At 36.2% G+C, this 21,399-nt stretch overlaps 1 protein-coding gene across 3 annotated transcripts in view; it reads left to right on the top strand.

The window, feature by feature from the left end:
- Nucleotides 1–21,399, top strand: part of FAM81A (family with sequence similarity 81 member A) — a 133,756-nt gene that overhangs the window by 77,298 nt on the left and 35,059 nt on the right. For 2 of the 3 annotated variants that reach the window (XM_072615597.1, XM_072615600.1), the window contains 3 exons: nt 40–175; nt 3,650–3,845; nt 4,926–7,617. In XM_072615597.1, coding sequence (XP_072471698.1) covers nt 40–175; nt 3,650–3,845; nt 4,926–5,050 — 457 coding nt within the window. In that variant the 3' untranslated portion in view covers nt 5,051–7,617. Of the gene's footprint in view, nt 1–39; nt 176–3,649; nt 3,846–4,925; nt 7,618–19,927; nt 20,023–21,399 lie in introns of those variants that run through there. The other variant, XR_011968282.1, reaches the window with a different exon arrangement.

Raw genomic sequence — 21,399 nt, 5'->3', positions numbered from 1 at the left:
TTTGGAGCTTTTGTCAATTTACTAATTTTCCTTTCTTAGATTTAAAGGTACAGTGGAAGAACTTAGCAGCCAGATTTTGTCTGCACGGAATTGGTTGCAACAGGAACAAGAACGAATAGAAAAAGAACTTTTACAGAAGATTGATCAACTTGCCTTGGTTGTTAAGGAAAATAGTGTAGGTATCTGTTGTTATGTTTGTATTACCTAATAAAACAACATTTAGAAATCCATCTTAGGGGCATTTTTGGTCATGCATACCAATTAACTGTCAGTTTACTTAATTTTATATAAGTTTTCAGGGTTTTTAAATCATAGAGTCTCTTTCTTGTACTTAGTTTTCCCTTCTTACTTTAAAGAGACAAAGGGACTTAGATTGGTTTGGGCTTATTTAAAGTTATAAATTTAATTTGGGGTTATCTAAATTTATCATCCCAATTAAGCAAATGCACCAAGTAATACCAACCTAATATCTTTTGACATTGGGCTTTGTAGACACCTAACCTCAGAGATCTAGTTTTGGTGAATCTATTATCACTGAGTAATTTTGTTTGCTCTACATACATCTGGAGAATTTATATTTCCAAAAAAGTAGAGACAAAATTATAGCTGCTATTATTTTCTTATTTACGTCTGTCCTTATGCTTAAGGAGTCCTAATAACTGCTTAGAGTTCCTTAGATTAGTTTGAAAATTGGGTGTAGAACAAATTTTGCTTACGTAGGGGTTCAAAGAGAATGATTCCTGGGATAGCTCTCATGATGTTGCAGGTAGTCAAGAAATCCTAAACTCTGGCTTTACATGGACTTGGTTCTGCCTTAGGAGATATCCCTCTCCTGCTGTCCCTCATAACACCTTTGGTTCTTTACATCCCCACCCAGAGTTTACTCCAGGGAACTTTTAATATAAACTAAGATGTAGTCTAGGTTTCTATAGCTGTGGGTAAGATAATCTCCAATGAGGAACCGAGGTTCCCTCTTAGCTCTTATGTCCTTCTAGAACTTTTTTGAAAGTAAAGGAAAAAGGAATGAGGAGGTCTGATGCCACACCCTTTCATAGGCCAGCACAAATGGGTGACTCCTCCCTCAACAGTCTGTCACTGTGACAGATTATAGCCAACTAATTCATCTCCTTTAAACTAAACCCAGCCTCCATGGGGCATGTCCATACCTTTCCTAGGAAGATACAAAGTACCAAACAAAGACTAGTTACTCCGGAGCTTAAGCTGATCAGGGAATTTCTTTGACCAATCAGCTACACATCCTATTTTCAGAAGTTATTGGGCAGCAAAACTCTTTGGCAGACTCATTTTTATTAGTTTATAACTTCAGACGTCATGGCACAGTGAATTTGCAGTCATAGGTCCTCTGCTTGAACTGTAGCTTTGTAATAATACCTCAGTGACCTTGACCTCTGTAGGCCTAAATCTCATGTGTAAAACAAGGGGGTTGTGCTAGATAACTTATATGATTTCATGATCACTTATCAACACTATCCCTCCATCTTCCTCTTAGCGAGCCCTTTCTCCTTCTGCTAATTGTTTTATCATTAAGCTAAGAAAGGCATTTGCTTGCTAGAAAGATGCTGAGCTCATGTTTATAAACTCCTGGCACATGGTAGGCATTTGTGGATTGAGATATATGCTTGTTGATTGGTGGTTGAATTGGTCAGTATAGTCTGACACAGTTCTCTGTTCTCCCCAAATTCAGTGCTCCTGAATTGACTATGCATGAATCTGGGTTAATAATGAAGGAAATCATCACTGACTGGTTTCCTCTAATTTTGAAATACCACAGTCAGCATATTCGGGACCCTTAGACATGGCCTCCATGAACCAACTCTTAAAGTAAGACAAACAGGGAAAAAGCCTTATCAAGTTTCCTTCAGATCATCTGCTGGAATCCAACTGACCCACAGTTTCACATGCATTAGATTCAGATTTATTTCTTTAGACTTTGGGTATGTGGGCCTCATACTCCTCACTTTCTCTCTTCCTCCATGGTGCCAAGTCTTGGTGTTGAGTCTGTCTCCATGATAGCCCTTAGGTTCCTGCTGTTATTCTAGTTCCTAACTTGGAGTAGTCTTCCCCTCTCCAATCCATCCTTTGCACAGCTGCCAAAATAACTTTTCCTAATATGCAGATCTAATTATGATGACTCCTCTTATTCAAAACCTTCAGGGGCTCCTTAGAGGAAAAAAGACAAACTCCTTACTGAGACTGGTTTTTAAGGCCCTCTATCCCCTGGTGCTGGTCTTATTTTATAAGACTTGCATTTTCCGTGCTGTCTCCTGCACTTGTGCAGGCTTTTTCTCCTTTATGGGTGGAAATCACTCTGAATCTCTCCTTTTGAAATCTTTTGCTTCCTAAGGATGAACTCAGTTGCCATTCCTTTTATCCCCTCATCATTTCCAGTTGAAAAAGATTTCCTGCATCTCAGATTTTCTTATAGTACTTCCTATCTTCATATCTTTTCCCATAAACACTCTCCATCTCCTACCTTCTCTGTTACTGAAGAGGGCAACACCATCCTCTCTGTCTCTCAGGCTCGCAACCCAGGGGTCATTATGGACTCCTCACTATCTCTCACCCCCCATATCCAAGCTATTAACAAGGCCTGCCAATTTCACCTTTTCAACATCTCTCAAATACATCCTTTTCTCTCCTCTGACGCCGCTACCACTCTAGTGCAAGTCATCATCGCCTCAGACCTGGATTATTGTAATAGCTTGCTGGTTGGTCTGCCTGCCTTAGGTCTCTCCTCACTCCAAGCCATCCTCCGTTCAGCCACCAAAATGATTTTCCTAAAGTCAGTGTTCCCTCCTCAGTAAACTCCAGTGGCTCCTTATTGCCTCCAGGATCATATACAAAACTGCTCTGTTTGACATTAAAAATCCTTCATAACCTTTCTAGTCTTTTTACACTTTAATTCATTACATTCATTAACCCAATTCATACTCTTTGACCCAGTGACACTGGCCTCCTGGCTCTTCCACAAGCAAAGTACTTCATCTCTCAGCTCTGGGCATTTTCTCTGCTTGTCGCCCATGTCTGGAATGCTCTCCTTCCTCCACTCAGATTACTGACCTCTCTGGTTTCATGTAAGTCCCAACTACAATTCTACCTCCTACAGGAAGTCTTCCCCAGTCCCTCTTAATTCTAGTGCCTCGTCTCTATTAATTATTTCCTGTTTAGCCTGTATAAAGCTTATATTGTATATATTTTTTGCAAGTTGTCTCCTCTCTTGGATTGTAAGCTCCTTGAGGACAGGAATGGTTTCTTCTTACTTGAATTACCAGTGATTAGCACAGTGCCTGGAACGTAGTGGGCACTTAATGAATGTTTGATTGATTGATTTTTGCCATTATATCATTTATATTTTTGTATATCTGCTTCCTTTTCCTTTTCTCGATTCCCCGTTAATAATTTTCTTTAAGGCAAGAACTGCCCTTTCCAGTCATTTTTAATTGTTTTAATTCCTCTTTGCCTAGTAGCATACTTTGAACATTATAGGTGCTTAACAAATCTATTGAATTTAATTGACCCATTGTTTATGTTTATGTTGAGCATAGTAATTAAGTGACATCAATACTCCCCACATGGAATGCAGTTTCATTCTAGAGAGATTAAGTGCAATTATTTCCATCCATTCTAGGAAATAAGTGAAAGGACCATAGAGAAGAAATTCAGTCAGATGTCAGCCAAGCTTGATAAAATAGAAGAGATACAAAAGAAAAATATGGAAGCACAGAGACTGAAATCTGATGATGAGAAGATCAATATCCGAATCAGCAAGATTGAATTGCAGATGAATGAAGAGATGAAAGAAATGAAAGCAGAAGTCAATGCTGGTAGGACAAAAATGTATACATTTAGTTTATGTTCTCTGACGTAAAAACAAAATGATTTGTATCATTCTCAACAATCTTCTAGAAACTATGTTAATAGTGAAAGAAAGTATGGCATAGTGTCCAAAAAGTATATCAAGCCACTTTCCGGAGTAGTTATGGTGTATTAATATATAAAAATGGTTTTGAAATTCCATGCAAACAATTACCCTTTGCCGGACAAAGTAAGCTATTATCAGCATTTTATAAAGGACTATGTCAGGAACCAAATTATCATGCTAGCCACTTAACTTGCCTCTGTAGGCTTCGTCTTTTACTCAAACAGACAGTGAGTAAATTGCTTGCATAACATCCAAGGTCTCATTATGATACAGAAATCTGTACACGCTTTCACTTGCCTTTTGGGGTATAAGGAAATTTAGTCTTTCATGCTCCTGGGGCAGGAAACACAATTTTCAATGTGTTTCAGAGACCTGTTTATACAATTCATTCTCCTCTTATCCTAAGCATATGAAGGCATTAATTTTCCATATGTGTTCATTTGTTTTTCTTTTGTTGGGTGGAAGTGAAAATTATTTATTAGCTTAGAAATGACTGTTGAAAATATTAAAATACTATTTTGAAAGGCAGGAACTGACACTCAATGTATAAATTAGATAATTACTTAGTAATATAGTTCTGTAGAAACTTCTTTCTTGGGCTAGAATATTGTCCAAATAGGTTATTGAATTACTTAGGGAAATGTCTATTGGATTATATTACAATATAATTAATTCTTATTGGAGTATTTTATTCACATTTAATTTTGTATAATTTCATGAATTAGTTTATGGGCATACTTTCTACGTACCACTGAGGGAATTAAGAATAGAAAGTGGCACAGGGGATGTTAATGCTAATCATTTCCTAAAATGTTACTTTTCATTGCCAAGGTCTTTTAAATATAAGGTTGAAACTTTATTTTTAACTTGTTTTGACAGTCAGTAGAATTGCTGTAATGAAAATTTTCATCTTTGTATAGAATTTAGCCTTGACACAACATTTGCAAATTTTTAACTTTTGTAAAATTTCCATCTTTATAAGGGTTTGCAGCCATCTATGAAAGCATAGGATCACTCAGACAAGTTCTTGAAGCCAAAATGAAACTTGATAAAGACCAGATACAGAAGCAAATTCATCAGCTAAAGAAACAAGAGGCTCCCATGTAAAGAGAGTCTAGACAGTCAGGATTTAAAAGAAGAGTCTGTCAGTGGAACTAGGAGCCTGGATGTTTGTGCAGTATGGTTTTTTTCTCTCCAGGATGTGCATGTACCAAACAATGTGTTACGGGCCTAAATTTTGAACTTGAGTTGTGAAGACAATCTTTAGGTAAAAAGAGTAAGTGCATTTTTTTATAATTTAATTTTACTTATAAATATAAATTCTATGGAATTTGTTCCATTTTGGAAAGGCTTTTATTCATTTTAAGACTGAAAACTCTTCAAAATATTTTTCTTCTGTGAATTAAAATTTTAAATTATTGTAGTGACACTTTAGAGACTGTTCATCATTTAAAAATGTCCATATGGAGGTTTGTGTTAGTAAGCTAATGAATTTGTTAGAGCAGTTGGTTTGCAAAAGATATCTCTTGACAGAAGAGATAATTCAGTGTTTAAGTCCATGTTTGGATTTTATTGTTGTCTATACATGCCTTGCTTTATTTGCTTCCATTAATTCTTCTTTCCCTTTCTCTTCAAACTTCCATGATAATTTGAGTTTTCAATTTTAAAAAGTTGCAATTTATTCTATTTGGATTTAATACTACTTGAATCCAATTCAAATGGTATAAGGGATTCATAGTGCTTCTTCAACTGCCATATGGATTATTATCTACTTGAAAATACAGTAGACAATCAAGATAATTTTCTGGAAAATGTGGAGCCAAAAATTGCTTAAATTATCTGGATATTTCAGATGTCTAAAATAAAACCTGAGTCATTGGAATACTTTTTAGCTCTCTATAGCTTGTGTGATGAGAACCATATTCTGTATAATGGAATTACGGCTCACAGTAAGCTGTTTATGCAGAAGTACACATCAACTACAATATAATGTGAAAGTTTTTCAGGATTTTTATGAACCATTTCCTAAATGTTTCCAAAATGAAGCTTAAAAATTAGAAAAATACTTTGTATATTATAATAATTAATGTAAGTGTATTATTGTGCCTTGTTTTTATTATGTCAATTCACTGTACCCTGAAGGTTTTGCTAACAAAATAGAAGGCATGATAATTCAAAAATGTGATGTAAAAATGAGATGCTGTGTATTTTAAAATTGTAAAATGTACTGGAAATTTTATCATTGTTAAAATGACACTTCAGTATATTCTTTAATGAAATAAATAATTCATACTTTTGTATGGACAGGGATTCAAGCTGGCATTGAATTTATAACATTGTTAAGATATTTTCATCCAGATGAATGGAATTTTTATGTTAAAGGTGTATTATTTTCAATTGTTATGTTTAATTATAAATTGAAAATGAACACCTATGCTGTAATCTAATCTAGATGCTTATAAATCTATGGATGTAAGATCTATACTGGGAAAACCGTTCTATACTGTGAGGGTGCTGCAGAAAAAAATAAAAATAGGATTATTTTAAATTTTTTGTTACTTTATTTATTTTTGCTAAGGACTCAGGAAAAGAAGCACCTTCTGTTTTTAAAATTAGTCATAAACGATTCATTTAACTGACTCCTACTGTTTGCCCTTGTAAAATATGCTACTAAAACACATTGTTCCTCCTTGTCTTGGCAAAGGTTAAAAAAGTCCTAGGATAAGAGAGATGACCTTAGTAGGTGTAAACATTTGGCCACCCATCTAGATTTTCTTTACTAATCGGCTAGCCTCTAAACAAGCATCAATGGCTATGCAAGCTCTCCCCTCTATAAATCCCCAGAACTATTTCTCCTTTTGAGGTAGAAACCAATCCTAGTAGAGACCTTGAGCCTTCTCTAGTAACTGGGAACAGCTGGCCGACATGTGGTTAGGGATGCTGTAGTGGCTCCTTCTCTCCTCTGGGTTGAAGGAGTATGTGAGGTCTTAACTTGTCATGAACATCTGAACAGGATCTATGGAATAAGTTGGCTAGACAGACCACAAGGACCTTGTGCCATCCTAGAGTCTAGGATCCTATGGGCCCTGTTTCTTTTTATATCTTTGGACCCAGGATACAAGGAGGGGTTTAAGCTTCTGGGGAAATGGGTTAATCTGTTCGGGCTTCATTTGGGTAGCACAACTTTACATCTACATGTGCTGAGCAAGGAGAATATTGCCAATCACCACAAAGAAAACAACATTCTTTGGAAGTATGAAATTATTTTATCTCTTTGGCATTATAGTTATTTAGACCAAGTCCCTTTCAAGCCCAGTACACAGGATGAATGGCGATGGGAGCTTTGGCCTTCTTTAGCTATTGATCTGTCCATGCCTGAGGAGGGAGCCTCAGTATTCATGAACTTCTTTAAACGAAGTGATGAATACCAAATTAGGTTCTTAATGAAGGAGAGACCATATGAAAGCAGATGATAATCAGCTGTGTGCTGAATTTCTCAGGTGCTTCTGATGTCATGGTCCTTCATGTAATGAGCTATATTGTATTCTTATCACCAAAGTTTCAATGTAAAACATCTACAGTGTTATTTTCCTTTATCAGAAATTTGTAATAAACAGTGCCATAAAAACCCCACATGTAAATTCTATGTATGGTTTTAATAAAAAATGATTAAACTTGGTGTGTGGACTTAACTCTGTAGAATACTGTACCAAATGATGTTACTCAAGCTTAGTTTCCATGGATACTATGCGTTCATTGAACTGCCTGACATATTGATTCCTCAGTGGTACAAAATCCTCTACACATTCTTTACACTGTCATAGTGCCTGTGTTGCGTGGTTGCCTTGTTACAAAATTCTTATTATATTTTCAAGTGACTAAATCCTTTTAGGAGGGTCCAAAATGGATGAGATAAGATATACCAAACTCCATTCTGTAGATGTTACAATGAAATTTGAATTTATAATGATTTATACGAGACAATTTTTAGTTCATAAAAGTCTCATTGATTTAGTTGGTACAATGGCTTCCTTATGCTGTTGCATAAATATATCATGCAAAAAGATATCAAATAGTACATTTGGCTTATTTTTTTTTTAGGAAACTACATAACTTTTCTGTAATATAGAACTCTAATGCAAAAGTCTAAGGTTTCACTAAATACTGGTCCTGCAGGTGGGTGCATATTATGGATCACAGGGTAAAGAGTGGGAATTTAAGTACATTGGTGGAGTGTACAGAATAGGAAAGGGACATGGGAAAAGGTTGGACTTGGGCTACTTTGTAGAAGTTGTTGGTGAAAGTATTAGTCTGAAGACTGGAAGCAGGCGAGCAGTACAGAATAAAGGCAAGAGCAAAGACATGGATCACTTCCAGGAAGGCAAGCTGAATTCAGAGTATGCAGAAATATGAACGATCAAGGCAAATAGTAGATTGGAGAGTGGGCAGAAAAGATCAGAACAGGATGGACACAAAAAAAGAGAAGAAAGAACAAGGTGGCTAGTTAAAAGCCTAGACAAATAGAGAGACAGGAATCAGGGCATATTCAAGAAATAAAAAAGGATTCAGCCATCTTCTCTCTTCAGGTAATTTTCAGATTTATCTATCTAACTTTAATCTTCAACTCAAACTGTGGTCCCACATTTCCAGGTACATACTGGATGTCTCCCCATTCATGTCCCAATTCACACCTCCAATTGGACATGAATTCATCCTCTTCCCCCTTTAAACCCACCTCTCTTCTGAATTTCCTTGTTTCTTTGGAAGATACGAAAGTGTTCCCACTCATTAAGATCCAGAGTCTCAGAATCATCTTTTTGTTTTTCCTCTCTTACTTTCTCAAGCTCCATATCTATTTGCCAGAGTTATCTTCACAAGACACAGGTTTGACCACATCACTCCCCTACTGAAAAACCTTCAAAAAAAAAAAAAAAAAAAAGAAAAACTTTCAGTGACTTCTCATTGTCTTTAGGGTCATATGAGACAAAGTGATTTTTGAACCTTAAATCGCTATTTAAATATCAATTCTAATCTAGTTGGTATAGTGGATTGGGTATCCAGAGGGATCGGAGTTCAAATCTGACTTTTGATGTTTACTAATTGTGTGATTCTGGGCAAGGCCCTTAATTTCTCTAAGCCTCAGTTTTCTCATTGTAAAATGGGAATAATCGCATCTGTAGTACACCCTTCATAGGACAGTTGTTAGGAATAAAGTTCGTGTGGTAATGATGTCCCGGAAGTTGGAGGGTTGGGCCGGCCACTGAATCATCTTGCAGGACTTGTGTTAGTCATGGCTTTTGGAGAAGGACAAGAGGTGGGTGTTGCCAGCATTTGGCAAGATTGGCCTGCCGAGCATAATAATATATGTAAAACACTTTGCAAACCTTAAAGTACTGATTAAATGTCAGTTGTTCTATTGAGCAGAATTGCTTATGAGTAATCTGGAGGACATTCTTGAAAATTCATTTCCTCTTGGTCAAATAAACACTTTTGAAATTTGACATAAATGCAATGCTTAAATTTGACATAAATGCACATTATCGAAGGACTATAAAAACTTTGGGTATGCTATACTGATTAAAATGTTGTCATGTATGTGAGCATGAATTGATTCAGGAAGTTCTACTGGGTATTAGTATGAGATCTTGAAATATGCCTGAGGTATTACAAAATTCAAACGCCATTGCCCAGTATGTAAAAGACTATCTTGTGGGAAATTCAACTTTCTACTTATGTTCTGGCTTATGTGTTCTTACACCTGTTTGGTCTTAGCATGTACAGGAAAGGGATAGCTACTCTGGATTGTAAACTGTTGAGGGTGCTGTCTGTCATCAGTGCAATGATACAGGCCCTGTCCTTCTTCGCTATGAAGAAAGTTAGAATTCCTGCTTTCACTGAGTGGATAAAACCCCATTCCAAATTTTCCCAGAGATACCCTCCAACTCAGGTGCTGAAAGTGAAGTAGTTTTGATGAAATGCTTGTTTTTTAAAAGACAAAATAAAAAGTAGTCTTTTCTTTCAAGGAATTTAGACTATGTTGGGAAACATTACAGGACTTTGGTTCTTGGTTAGATATAGATTAGGTGGTCATATAGTTAGTTTGGCAAAGACTTAATATTCTCTGTTGTTCAAAATGTCTGGAAAGCAGTGGCAGGATCCTGGGACAAACTTGCCAAGCTTGGTGATAGCTATTGTTGCTAGCGAAGTTAAATAAAAGCTAGGTGTTGCCAGTAATAGGCAGGACAGATCTAGCGAACTGATTGCTCTGATTGCCTTGGGACACTAATGAGAAACTAGGAATGCAACAATTTGGATACGGAAAGTTCTATGACAACTACAGAAAATTTTCATGTCATGGATTTTTTTTTTTTGCCGAGAAATCCAAAGAATCACAAGTGCAGGAAACCACATAAAGTCATATTGAATGGAATTTGTGGTTTGTAGGACCAGCATAGTCAAAGATAGGGTTTTATGGGTAACTAGGCCAAGTTATAGGGGAAAACCATCAATTTGCTCTAGTGGGACATTGAGAATTTGGAAATGTTTGTAGACCTGGGTCTGCCCTGGATGAATCTCTCATTTTAGTCATGAACAATATTACTCCAGCAGTTCAGATAACATTAAGAGAAGATAGGGTATAGTTGGGGTACATATTTTCCAGTTTCCCAGGTAGACATGCCACTTGAGAGTCATCAAAGGCAATGGTGTGCTGATATTTAACAACTATAGCTCTCCAAAAAAAATGTTTATTTCAAGACCCACTTTTTTGTTTACATTTTCTCTGTCACTTTCTAGATAATCAGCAAAATAACAAATCAAGCTCTGATGTGTGCTTGTCAATTTCTGAGGTTTCAGTTCTGAATACTGAACTGGCTACAACACACCTGTGATCAGAGATCCTGTCAGTGTGTTACAGCTGCGCTTAAATGTGTGGTACAGTTAGTACAGAGAATAGGGAAAGATTTAGGTTTATGGTTGATATTACTGCTATAACTGTCAGTAGAGTTGTATAAAATCTGAACTATTATTTGAGTTAGAGTGTTATGATTAACTGTAGAATTAATGTTAAGTTTGGGGTTTGGGTTAGGGTCTAGGATGATTTACAGTAGAGCTAAGTTGTAGTCAGATATTTGGCTTGGATTAGTGGTAGGCTTATATTTTATAGTTATGGTCAAGTTTTTATTTAGGGTCACAGATTGTATTTGGATTATATTGTAGGTCAGAATTTATTTAGGGTCATGATTACAGATTTAATTTTTTGGTCTGGGTCTGTGATTTCATTTATATGGGGACCCCCAATTTGGAAACTGTCCCTGTGGATATAAATGAACAAAGCATCTAACTTGGTCTTAGAAAATTACCTGAGCTTAAGTGCCAAGTGTATTATGGTCATGCAGGGATAGTATATATCAGAAGTAGGATCTGAAGCTACGTTTCCTTCACTCCAAGGAAATCCCTCTATCCCCTAGGTCATGTTACCTTTCAGTATATATTACATCATTAAGGTAATGCTGATAGTTTGGGGTGAGGTTTTTTTTTTTTTGAAAACTGATGACTGTCAATAATCCATACTCTCTACCTCAAGAGTTTTACAATCTGAAATGTTTCATAGGGGAAAAGCAGCAGCCAAAGGTATGGGATATTTTCAAGTACAGCTCACATAAAAAAACACTGACTTTTTTTTCTTTTTCTTCTTATTATAGTATTTCTTTCCCCCATTATATGTAAAAACAAATTTTAATATTTTTAAAAAAACTTTGAGTTCCAAATTGTCTCCCTCCCTTCCCACCCTCTCATGGAGAAGCAAGCAACTCGATATAGATGTGTAGTCATGCAAAACATATTTTCATATTAGTCATGTTGTGAAAGAAAATAGACCAAAAAAATCTTAGAAAAATAAAGTAAAAAAAGTCTGCTTCAGTTTTTATTCAGACACCATCAATTCTTTCTCTGGGGATGGATAACCTTTGTCATAAGTCCTTCATAGTTGTCTTAGATTATTGTATTGCTGAAAACAGAGAAATCATTCACAGCTGGTCCTATTACAATGTTGCTTTTACTTTGTACACTCTATGTGTCACTTTGCATCAGTTCATGTAAGTCTTTCCAGGTTTTTCTGGGAACATCATGTTCATCATTTCTTGTAGCACAATAATATTCTATCACAATTGCATACCACAATTTGTTCAGCCATTTCCCAATTGATAGATATCCCTTCAATTTCTAATTTTTCACCCCCAGAAAAGAGCTGCTAGAAATATTTTTGTATATATAGGTTCTTTTCCTTTTTTAAATCTCTTTTTGGACACAGACTTAGTCATGATATCGATAGGTCAAAGAATATGCATGGTTTTATAGCCCTTTCGGCATAGTTCCAAAATGCTCCACAGAATGGTTGAATCAGGTCACAACTCCACCAACGGTGCATTAATATTTCATTTTTCCCACATCCCTTCCAACATTTGTCATTTTCCTTTTCTGTCCTATGAGCCAGTTGAATGGATATGATGAATTTTTTAAAAAAGAAAGTAAAGTTTAAATCACAATGAACAAAATCAAGACTAATCTGGCAAATTTGCTCCACCTGAAAGTGAATATATCACAGTGTTCTATATATTATGTATACATGAGGTAAAATTTGAGTCTGTGTGTTCAGTCTTAGCACTTAAGCCATCTGCCACTGTGAACACTGGTCAGTCAGTCAATAACATTTATTAAGTATCTACTATGTGTCAGGTACTTTGTGCTAACTGCTAGCAATACAAATATGAAAAAGAAAAAGCAGCCCCTTCCCTGAAGGAGTTTATAATCTAATGAGAGAAGACAATGTGCAAAAAAAAAGCTGAAAGGAGGTGGGAGGAAAGTAACTTAGTGAGGTCGGGGTATGGGGTGGGTGATGGAGAAGTTCAAAGGGAATGCCACTGAGTAGGAAGTGAGGAGATGACTGGTCTGATTGGTAAGGTGGCTTCGACAAAGCCTGGGGAACTTGTGGCCTCGTGACCCTCTAGGCTTCAGGCTCCCCACCCCTGATCTAGACTCATAACATAGAGGAGCTCTGTCGTTGCACTGATACCTGCAATTTGAATGTGAAATGTGTAAAATCAAAGTTAAACACTTTGTATGAAGGTTAAAAGTACTATAATATCCCATTTCTCAGTGGCACTTATTTATTTGTAACACTTAAAAAATTAGAGCAACTTCAGAACTATTATATTTACTTAAAATTGTAACATTTAATGTCTCTTATTTTAAAAATTAATATTGCTTTAAATATTGCTTTGTGATGGATAAATTCATAATTATATGAAAGAGAAAGTCCATTGGAACAGCTTAAAGTGGCATATAAGCAAAGACAATAAAGTCTGTTGAAATAGTGAAGCTACAGGAAGTCATCCTAGATACAGAAACTAGAACTCATTGTATTTATCGTCAGGCTTCTCAAGTGCTGCTATTGGTAGACTGGGAAGACCACTGTGTTTCTGTGGTATAAATGCTTCTAGTACAGAAGTCATTTTAATTTATTCAGTTTTTCACTTTCTTGAATGTGTTTATGCAGATTATGTTGGCAAGATAAGACTTTTTCCAGAGAAAATTAGGTGCTTTTTAAGAAGCAAAAAGGCAGCTACGTGGTTTAGGGGACAGAGTGCCAGGTCTGGAGTCAGGAAGACCTGAGTTCAAATCTAGCCTCAGACACTCACTGTACGACCCTGGGTAAGTCACGTAACTCTTTTTGCCTCAGTTTCTTCATCTGTAGAATGAGCTGGAGAAACAAATGGCAAACCATTCCAGTATCTTTGCCTAGAAAATCTCAAACGGGGTCACAAAGAGTGGGATACAATTGAAAGAGCTCAACAACAATAATAAACAAAAATTAACTTTTTAAAAAACCATGTCTAGAGAGCAAAGGGATTACTTATATAAGTTTCCTTGCAGAACTGTTAAATGTAAAAAGCCACATTTAATAAGAAAAACTACTACCTATAGTTATTAATATAGTTGAAATGATACTTGACAAATTATATGAAAAATCACTTTGGTTTTACTGGCAGATAATACAGTTGGAAGGAAAATTACCCATATGCCTAAAAACCTTTGTGACCCGTTAACTAAGAAACAAACCTTCCAATTTTGCATTTCAAGTGCATGAAGCAACAGATGTAATTAAAGATGATTCTTTGATTACAGGTATACAATAACATGTTTTGAAACTTATTTTTGGGAATGTTTATTATTTTAGAAATCTGTTGATGGCAATGTCACATTGAGAGAAAATTTCAACATCATGGACGTATTTCTTAAAATATGGTATAATGTGAAATTGTATTCAACTCTTTCTTGACAGAGTTTATGTCAAGATAAAATTTATATATGTAAGCATTAGTTAAAAATGTGCCCTTTCATGCAATTTGGACATAGGATATGCTTTACAATTACCGTATCCAGAAATTTAGGCAGCTAGGTGGTGCAGCGGATAGGGCACTGGGCTTGGAAATTCAGCTTCAGATACTTACTATCTGTGAGATCCTGGGCAGATTACTTAATCCTGTTTGCCTCAGTTCTCATTCAAATTTTGGTGAGCCACATTAACAAAATATTTGGTCCTTAACTCAATCATAACTCTAGTTCTAACTTTGACTTTTAGCTTGATTCACCCTGTCATTTTAACCTTCTTATTTAGCCCTAAATTTAAACCTGTCAGTTGGACCTGTATTGTGCTCCCAACTGTAATGTAACCCTTATCCTAAAGCTACCACTCACTCTAATCTTCATACAAACCTTTAGCCTGAGTTTGATTCTAACCTTGAATTTTACCTTAACCCTAACCATAACTACACAACTAAGTTAACTCTATAGTACTGACCCAAAATCTTGCTCTAGAGTAAACCATTTTTTTTTTTTTTTGGTGTCAATCCCAACACTAACCTAAGGTGACTGGGATACCCTGGACAGTTATATTTCTTACTTAGGAAGTTTCACAACTTATTCATGAGTATCTGGATTGATTTTCTTTGGGATCCTGAGCTACTTAACTCATTTGCATCTGTTTGGTGTTAGCCTTAGCAGCAACGTTAGTTACAGGAAAGAGTTAATCTGCCCAGTTAAGTTTGTGTGCTTCCTCTTGTCAGAAAAACAAAACAAAACAAAACAAAACACGACCCAACAATATAACCTAATGTAATTCTCTTAGTTTCCAGGAAACAATCTCTAATTGGAGTGACCCCCTCATTTATATTACCTATCTAAAAGACTTCTTGTGTCACCTTAAAACACTATGTAGATGGTTACAGAGCAGTTCGTCTGAACAAGATTTAGAGGTTTTAGTGACCTGCAAGGGAAATATGAATTAGTAGTACGACATGGTTTCTCAGAAAGCCAACGCAGTCTTAGGCTACATGAAGAGAGGTCTGGGTGCCAAGAAGAAGGAGGTCTTAGTCTTGTTCTCTGTCTGGTCAGTTCCGGCCATCACCTTTTGGGTAGGATATTGAAAACCTCTAGAGCTTCTGAAAGAGCAAAGAAGCATCAGTGAAGGGCATTTGAGTTCATTCCATATCAGGATTGTTGGAAAGAACTGGGAATATCTAGCTTGGAGAGGAAAAGATTGGTGGGAGGAGAAGATAGGGGGCAGGGATGGGAGGAGAGATAAGAACTATCCTCACATATTTGAAGGACTGGTAAAGGGATTAGACATATTCTGTTTGACCGCCACCCCAGAGGGCAGAGCTAGGCATAATGGGTTTAAGTGGCAAAGAGGCAAATAAATTCAGGCCTGCTGGAGGCTGGCATACAGCAAAAAACACCCAGCTTCCTAAGAATTATAGCTATCTAAAAGTGGAATGGGCTATTTTGGTCTTTAAGCCAAGACTGGGGGGCCACTTGCGAGGCTTGATGTAGAGTGAATTCTTGTTCATGTATGGATTGACTTGTGACGTTCTTTCCAATTCTAAAATTTTATGATTGTGGGAAATGTGATTTTTATCTCATCATTTGTTTTCTGTTCTCTTAGACAGTCTTCGATCTATTTTTCTCCTCTATTGATCTATTCTGAATTATGTTCCATCTTATAAATAATAGCAAATGTTCTGTTTTACAAAATATCTTCTATCCTTTACAAAACAGTAGAGGTATACATCCTGGAGAAGCCATGAAAGACAAAATGCGAATATGATTTCTTATTATAATTCTTTGCAATGTGGTGAACAAAGGTTAAGTAAAATATGCAAACTATTACTAGGAAGTTCATCTCGTCTCTAGTCTTTTACAGCTGAATACTCTGAAGCCCTCTCAAGCACCATGGGGCATATTTTTTGACCTTTGCTGCCATCATATGGCTTGAGAAAGAATATTCAAGGAAATAGAAATGAATAGTGTGGTTTGTGTATTTTTGAAGAGCATTCTAGGTTAAAAATGAAGGGATCATTACTGATCTAGTCTACTGGCTCTCAACATGTGGTGCAGGGACTCCAGAGGGGCCCCTGAAACTTTTTCAGATGTTTTGAGATGTCAAAACTATTTTCATAAAAATATAAGATATTTTAATTTCTAACATGGTAAAAATCAACTGATATAATCTGCATCAACAAAAGCTCTTTGAGGGGGTCCTCAATAATTTTTAAGAGTCTAAAGGGGTCCTGGGACCAAAAACCTTGAGAATTGCTGATCTAGTTCAGCCTCCTTATTTTGTAGTTGAGGAAGCTGAGCCTAAAGAGGTTATCTATGTGCTTTAAAAAAAAATTTATTTTTAGTTTATGGAATAAAACAAGCATTTCCATAACACAGTATAATAAAAAAGATTGCTCATGAAAATGCAAATATATTATGTACAACTTGCCGTTTCTTTTAAATATATAATTAAGTTATGTAAATTTCTTATTTTTCCTTTCCTTTTCTTCCCTCCCCCAACCCCACCAGAAGATAGCTGCTGTTAAACATAAATATGTATGTAATATATCTATGTGATTTTTATATGCATGCTTAATACCATATGAATTGATTGTCAATCTTCATGGCCTCATGGCCAAAATAAACGCTCCCCTGTTGTTTAGTGACAAGTTAATTTTCTTCTAAGATAAAGTATTAGGGTTGATATTTAAGACCCCTTCATGATTTTTATTATATATAGTAGTATAAAAAAATTCAAAGGGAATCCATCTCTGAAAAATAGTGGAAGTTAAGAGAAGAGATTAATCTATACATAGCTGATTACTTTAAACATACTTTTTAGGAGTATGTATAATATATAAAGTTAAGCAATATGACTTAACACAGAATCAGACTGTCAGAGTTAGAAGATACCACAAACATCATCTAGTCCAACATGAATCCAAACACGGATACCTCCCTTTGACATCCTTGACAAGTGGTCCTCTAAGCCTCTTCTTGAGGACCTCCAGTCGTGAGTAACTGACTGTTTTCTGGGGGCAACTCTTCTGATAATAGTGCTTAATATGTATTTGTGAAATAAACATGTTTTCCTAATGTGCTGTTGTTGTGATTATCAAGATTGTTTTGAATTTAAATTTCATAAGTGAAGCATAAAACAGGGAGACATACTCATCAAAGCTATTTGCCATTGGTATGCAGGAGATCATAAGAAGGGACAAAATGGAAGAGGAATTCCTTTTAGGTGATGAGGTCTTTCTCATTACGTTGAGTCCCACAATCTTAGGGGCCTTGTCAAGAGATACAGTACAAAGAATTCTTATCTTAGGCAAGAAGTAGGTTTCAGATTCCTTCCATTATTCTCAGTGCTGCTGGATTATTCACATTCACACTAATGCTGATCCAGTGGAATAAAAAGAAGACATGACTTACCTGTCACTATCATAAAGAAACTATCTCAGATGAAGAAGTTATGGAGAACACCTTACCAAGGTCCTCTATCCCTCTTCATAATGTGTTGCCCCACCATAGTCCATGCTGACTCCCCCAAGTTTGGACTGCTTCTCCCCCTTCCCATGGCCCTTTCTCCCTCCAGTTCCTCCTAGCTCTTTGAGTCTGTTTACTCTGTGAACTAGGTGGATAGAATACTGGATTGGAATCAGAAACATTCATCTTCCTGAGTTTAGATCCAGTTTCAGACACTTGTTAGATGTGTGACCCTGGGTGAATCATTTAACCCTGTTTGCCTTAGTTTCCTCATCTGCAAAATGAGTGGGAGAAGGAAAGGGTAAACCACTCCAGTATCTCTGCCAAGAAAACCTCCCAAAATGGGGTCATGAAAAGTCATCCACGACAGAAATGACTGGACAACAATGACAACCTTGTGAACTCTGACTTGACTCTTTTTGCATTTTGCTTACTCTCTCAGATCACGACTTGACTAATCCCTCTTTATAAACATTAATTTACTATAAACATGGGATTCATTAGTGTTAGCATCCTTTGGGACGGTTATTTACCTCAGTCCCTTTTAGAGAAGTGGCCTAGTACAGTATCAGAAATGCTTCATTTGGAATAAGAGGGTCTGAGTTCAAATCTTACCCTGCCAATTATTTCCTGCATATCCTTGGGCAAGTCATTTCCCCTTTCTTTAAAATGAGGTTGTTTGACTAGATAGCCCTTAAAGTTCCCCACAGCTCTAAATATGGTCCTAAATACTCCTAACCACCAGCACATAACAGGGTCCATTCCCCCTAAGTAAGAGGGTTCCAACAGTGAATCAGACTCTTGCTGATCCCCTTATTTACCCCCATTCCCTATTTGACCTCGGACCTGCTCCATATCCTACACCCTTAGGAACTTTATTCTTCTAGTCCTGCTTGCTATAGCCAGCTCAATTAAAAGAATGTTCTGGGAATGACTGGAGGGAAGCAGCTTTATACATAGTGGTGGCTTCAGGCCAAAAGCACAGTGAGTAGTGGTGGGCAGCCATAATACCGGTAAAAGATCCAAGGGGAAATGGCTGAGTGGACTGTGGCGAGGTACTCCGCTGGTTAATTGAGGAAATCTGGAGCAGCCGCAGCCTATTTGAAAAGTGCTACTGTTATTATGGGTGGCTAAGGTGGCCCAGCAGATAGAATGCTGGGCTTTGGAATCAGGAAGACTCATTTTCATGAGTTCAAATTCTGCTTCAAATACTTATTAGCTGTGTGACCCTGGGCAAGTCACTTAACCCTGTTTACCTCAGTTTCTCATTTGGAAAATGAGCTGGAGAAGGATATGGTAAACCACTCTAGTATCCTGTCTAGCAATAGGGTCTCTTAAGAATCAGACCCAGCTGAAAAATGAATAAACAACAAGTTGCAGTTATAATTACCTTATTCCCACCGGGTAATTCAGGATTCATGACCCCTTTAAAGATAATTGACGTTGAGATGGTACTTTAAAGTTTGCAAAGAGTTTTACATACATACTCTCATTTGATCCATACCACAACTCAGTGAGAAAGATACTACCAATATTATTAACCAATTTTGCAGATGAGGTAACTAAGTCTCAGAGACAATGTGACTTGTTTAAGGTAAGTGACAGAGATGGTATTGGAATACAAATCTTTCCTGACTTTGAAGACTGTGTTCTTTTAAACACATCATACTATTTCTGCTTCCAGACACTCTAGAAGCAGAGGAAAGCACTCTCAATCCATTGTATATTGCTTTAAAATAACTGTAAAACATATTTTTAAACATAGGACTTATTTGTTATTTGAGTTAAGATGCTATAATTAAAAGTTACATTTAAGCAGAAAATCCATGGCTATGGAACTATATATGTGAATGTAGTGGTAGTAATATTAGGGGGTCTTAAGCAGAAATTCCCACCTGAATCTTCAGGGGAAAAAACCCCCCCAAACTTAGTAATTTGGCATACTATTTTGGCATCACTATTACCAGGTGATGGCATATGTCCTAGTTATCATTCTATCGTTAGTTTTTTTTTGAGGCATGAATGCAATTCTTTAAAGTATTGAGACATACAAAGTGACAGCAGATGTCACACGTCCCTACTTGTTTTTGATGGCATCACTATTATCTATCATGACAGGATAGAGGTGGCAGTAGAATGACGGGAACCAAAAGAAGGTCGGTCTTTAGGACTACTAAGAGCAGGAGACAGCTGAGATCACGCCAACACATATGGTAAATATCAAAAATTGGAAATTTCCATTGAAGAAAATGATCCAGCGGTTCTCAAAGGATCTGAGAATCCCTGAAGGTTCCCAAGACCCTTTCAAGGGATCTGAAAGGGCAAAACTCTTTTTTATAACAATACTAAGACACCATTTCCCTGTTAAAGTACTCCTTTCTTTTCCAACTATTTATCTGTGTGAAGCTGGATTTTCTTCATCTAAAACAATATATTGTAGCAATATATTGACTATAGAAATTGATGTGAGAATCAAGCTGTCTTTTATTAAACTAGACATTAGAGATTTGCAAAAATATGTAAAGCAATGTCATTCTCACTATTTTTTGTTTTGAGAAATATAGTTATTTTTACATAAATTTTTATTTACATGAATATGTAATGGGTTTATTATTATTTTTAAATGAATTAATACATACTTTAAAATTTATCATTTTAATTTCTAGTATGGAAAATATTGATAGATACAACCCAAATAAACAAATGCCCTTTGGAGTCCCCAATAATTTTTAAGACTGTAAAGGGGACCAAAAGGTTACTTTTATACTTATCTCTTCCAGCATCTCATTCCAGCATAGTAGCTCTTACCAAAAAAGAACTTTGTTATTTTTAGCTTTTTAAAAGTCAATTTTCTCTTACTTAGAGGGGAACTGCTAGACAACTAAAACTTTCCAAAAAGTAAAAGATACATTTTATCTGTAAGAAAAACCTCTCAAGAAGAGTTATCCAGAAAAAAATGAAATGAGCTGATCATAAGATAGTGAGATCCCTATCATTGGAGATCTTCAAGCAGAAAATGTTACCCTGGGATATTGTAGAAACGATTCATCCTTTGGATGGAGAGAGGAGAGGAGTGACAATATTTTCTTGAATCTCTTTTTGCTCTTTGATTTTGGAAAGAGCACCAAATTTGGAAAAAAAAGACCTGGATTAGAATATTAGCTTTGCTATGTACGTCCTCACATGGCCTTGGGCAAGTCTCTTTTTCTTTTTGATCATTTCTTTTTATATAAAATGAGAGGCTCATAATAGATGATCTTTCAAGTTCCTTCTAGCTCTAATATTCTATGATTCTTTGAATCACTGCTTTATTCTTTATTTTTCTGGGGGTGGAGGGAATATAATATGTAATTTTCTTTTAAAAAAATTATAAATTTAGTAACCATTAATAAACACTCAAATGTACAAAGTAAAATAAAACCTAAGCTCTATTAATAACACAGTTAAAAAGATTGCATGTGTTAAACTTAACAAAGGGAAGCAAAAACATCCTGCTTTTTCCCTGGCCCCCTAACGATTTTTTATTTTAGTAGGTAAGGGTCAAAGGAGAGGTAGAAAAAATAGCACTGAATAGTGACCTAGAAATTAGG

This window comes from Notamacropus eugenii, chromosome 1 (genome assembly GCF_028372415.1).
Source record: "Notamacropus eugenii isolate mMacEug1 chromosome 1, mMacEug1.pri_v2, whole genome shotgun sequence".
Taxonomy (NCBI): domain Eukaryota; kingdom Metazoa; phylum Chordata; class Mammalia; order Diprotodontia; family Macropodidae; genus Notamacropus; species Notamacropus eugenii.
This window is presented reverse-complemented; position numbering and strand designations above follow the sequence as displayed.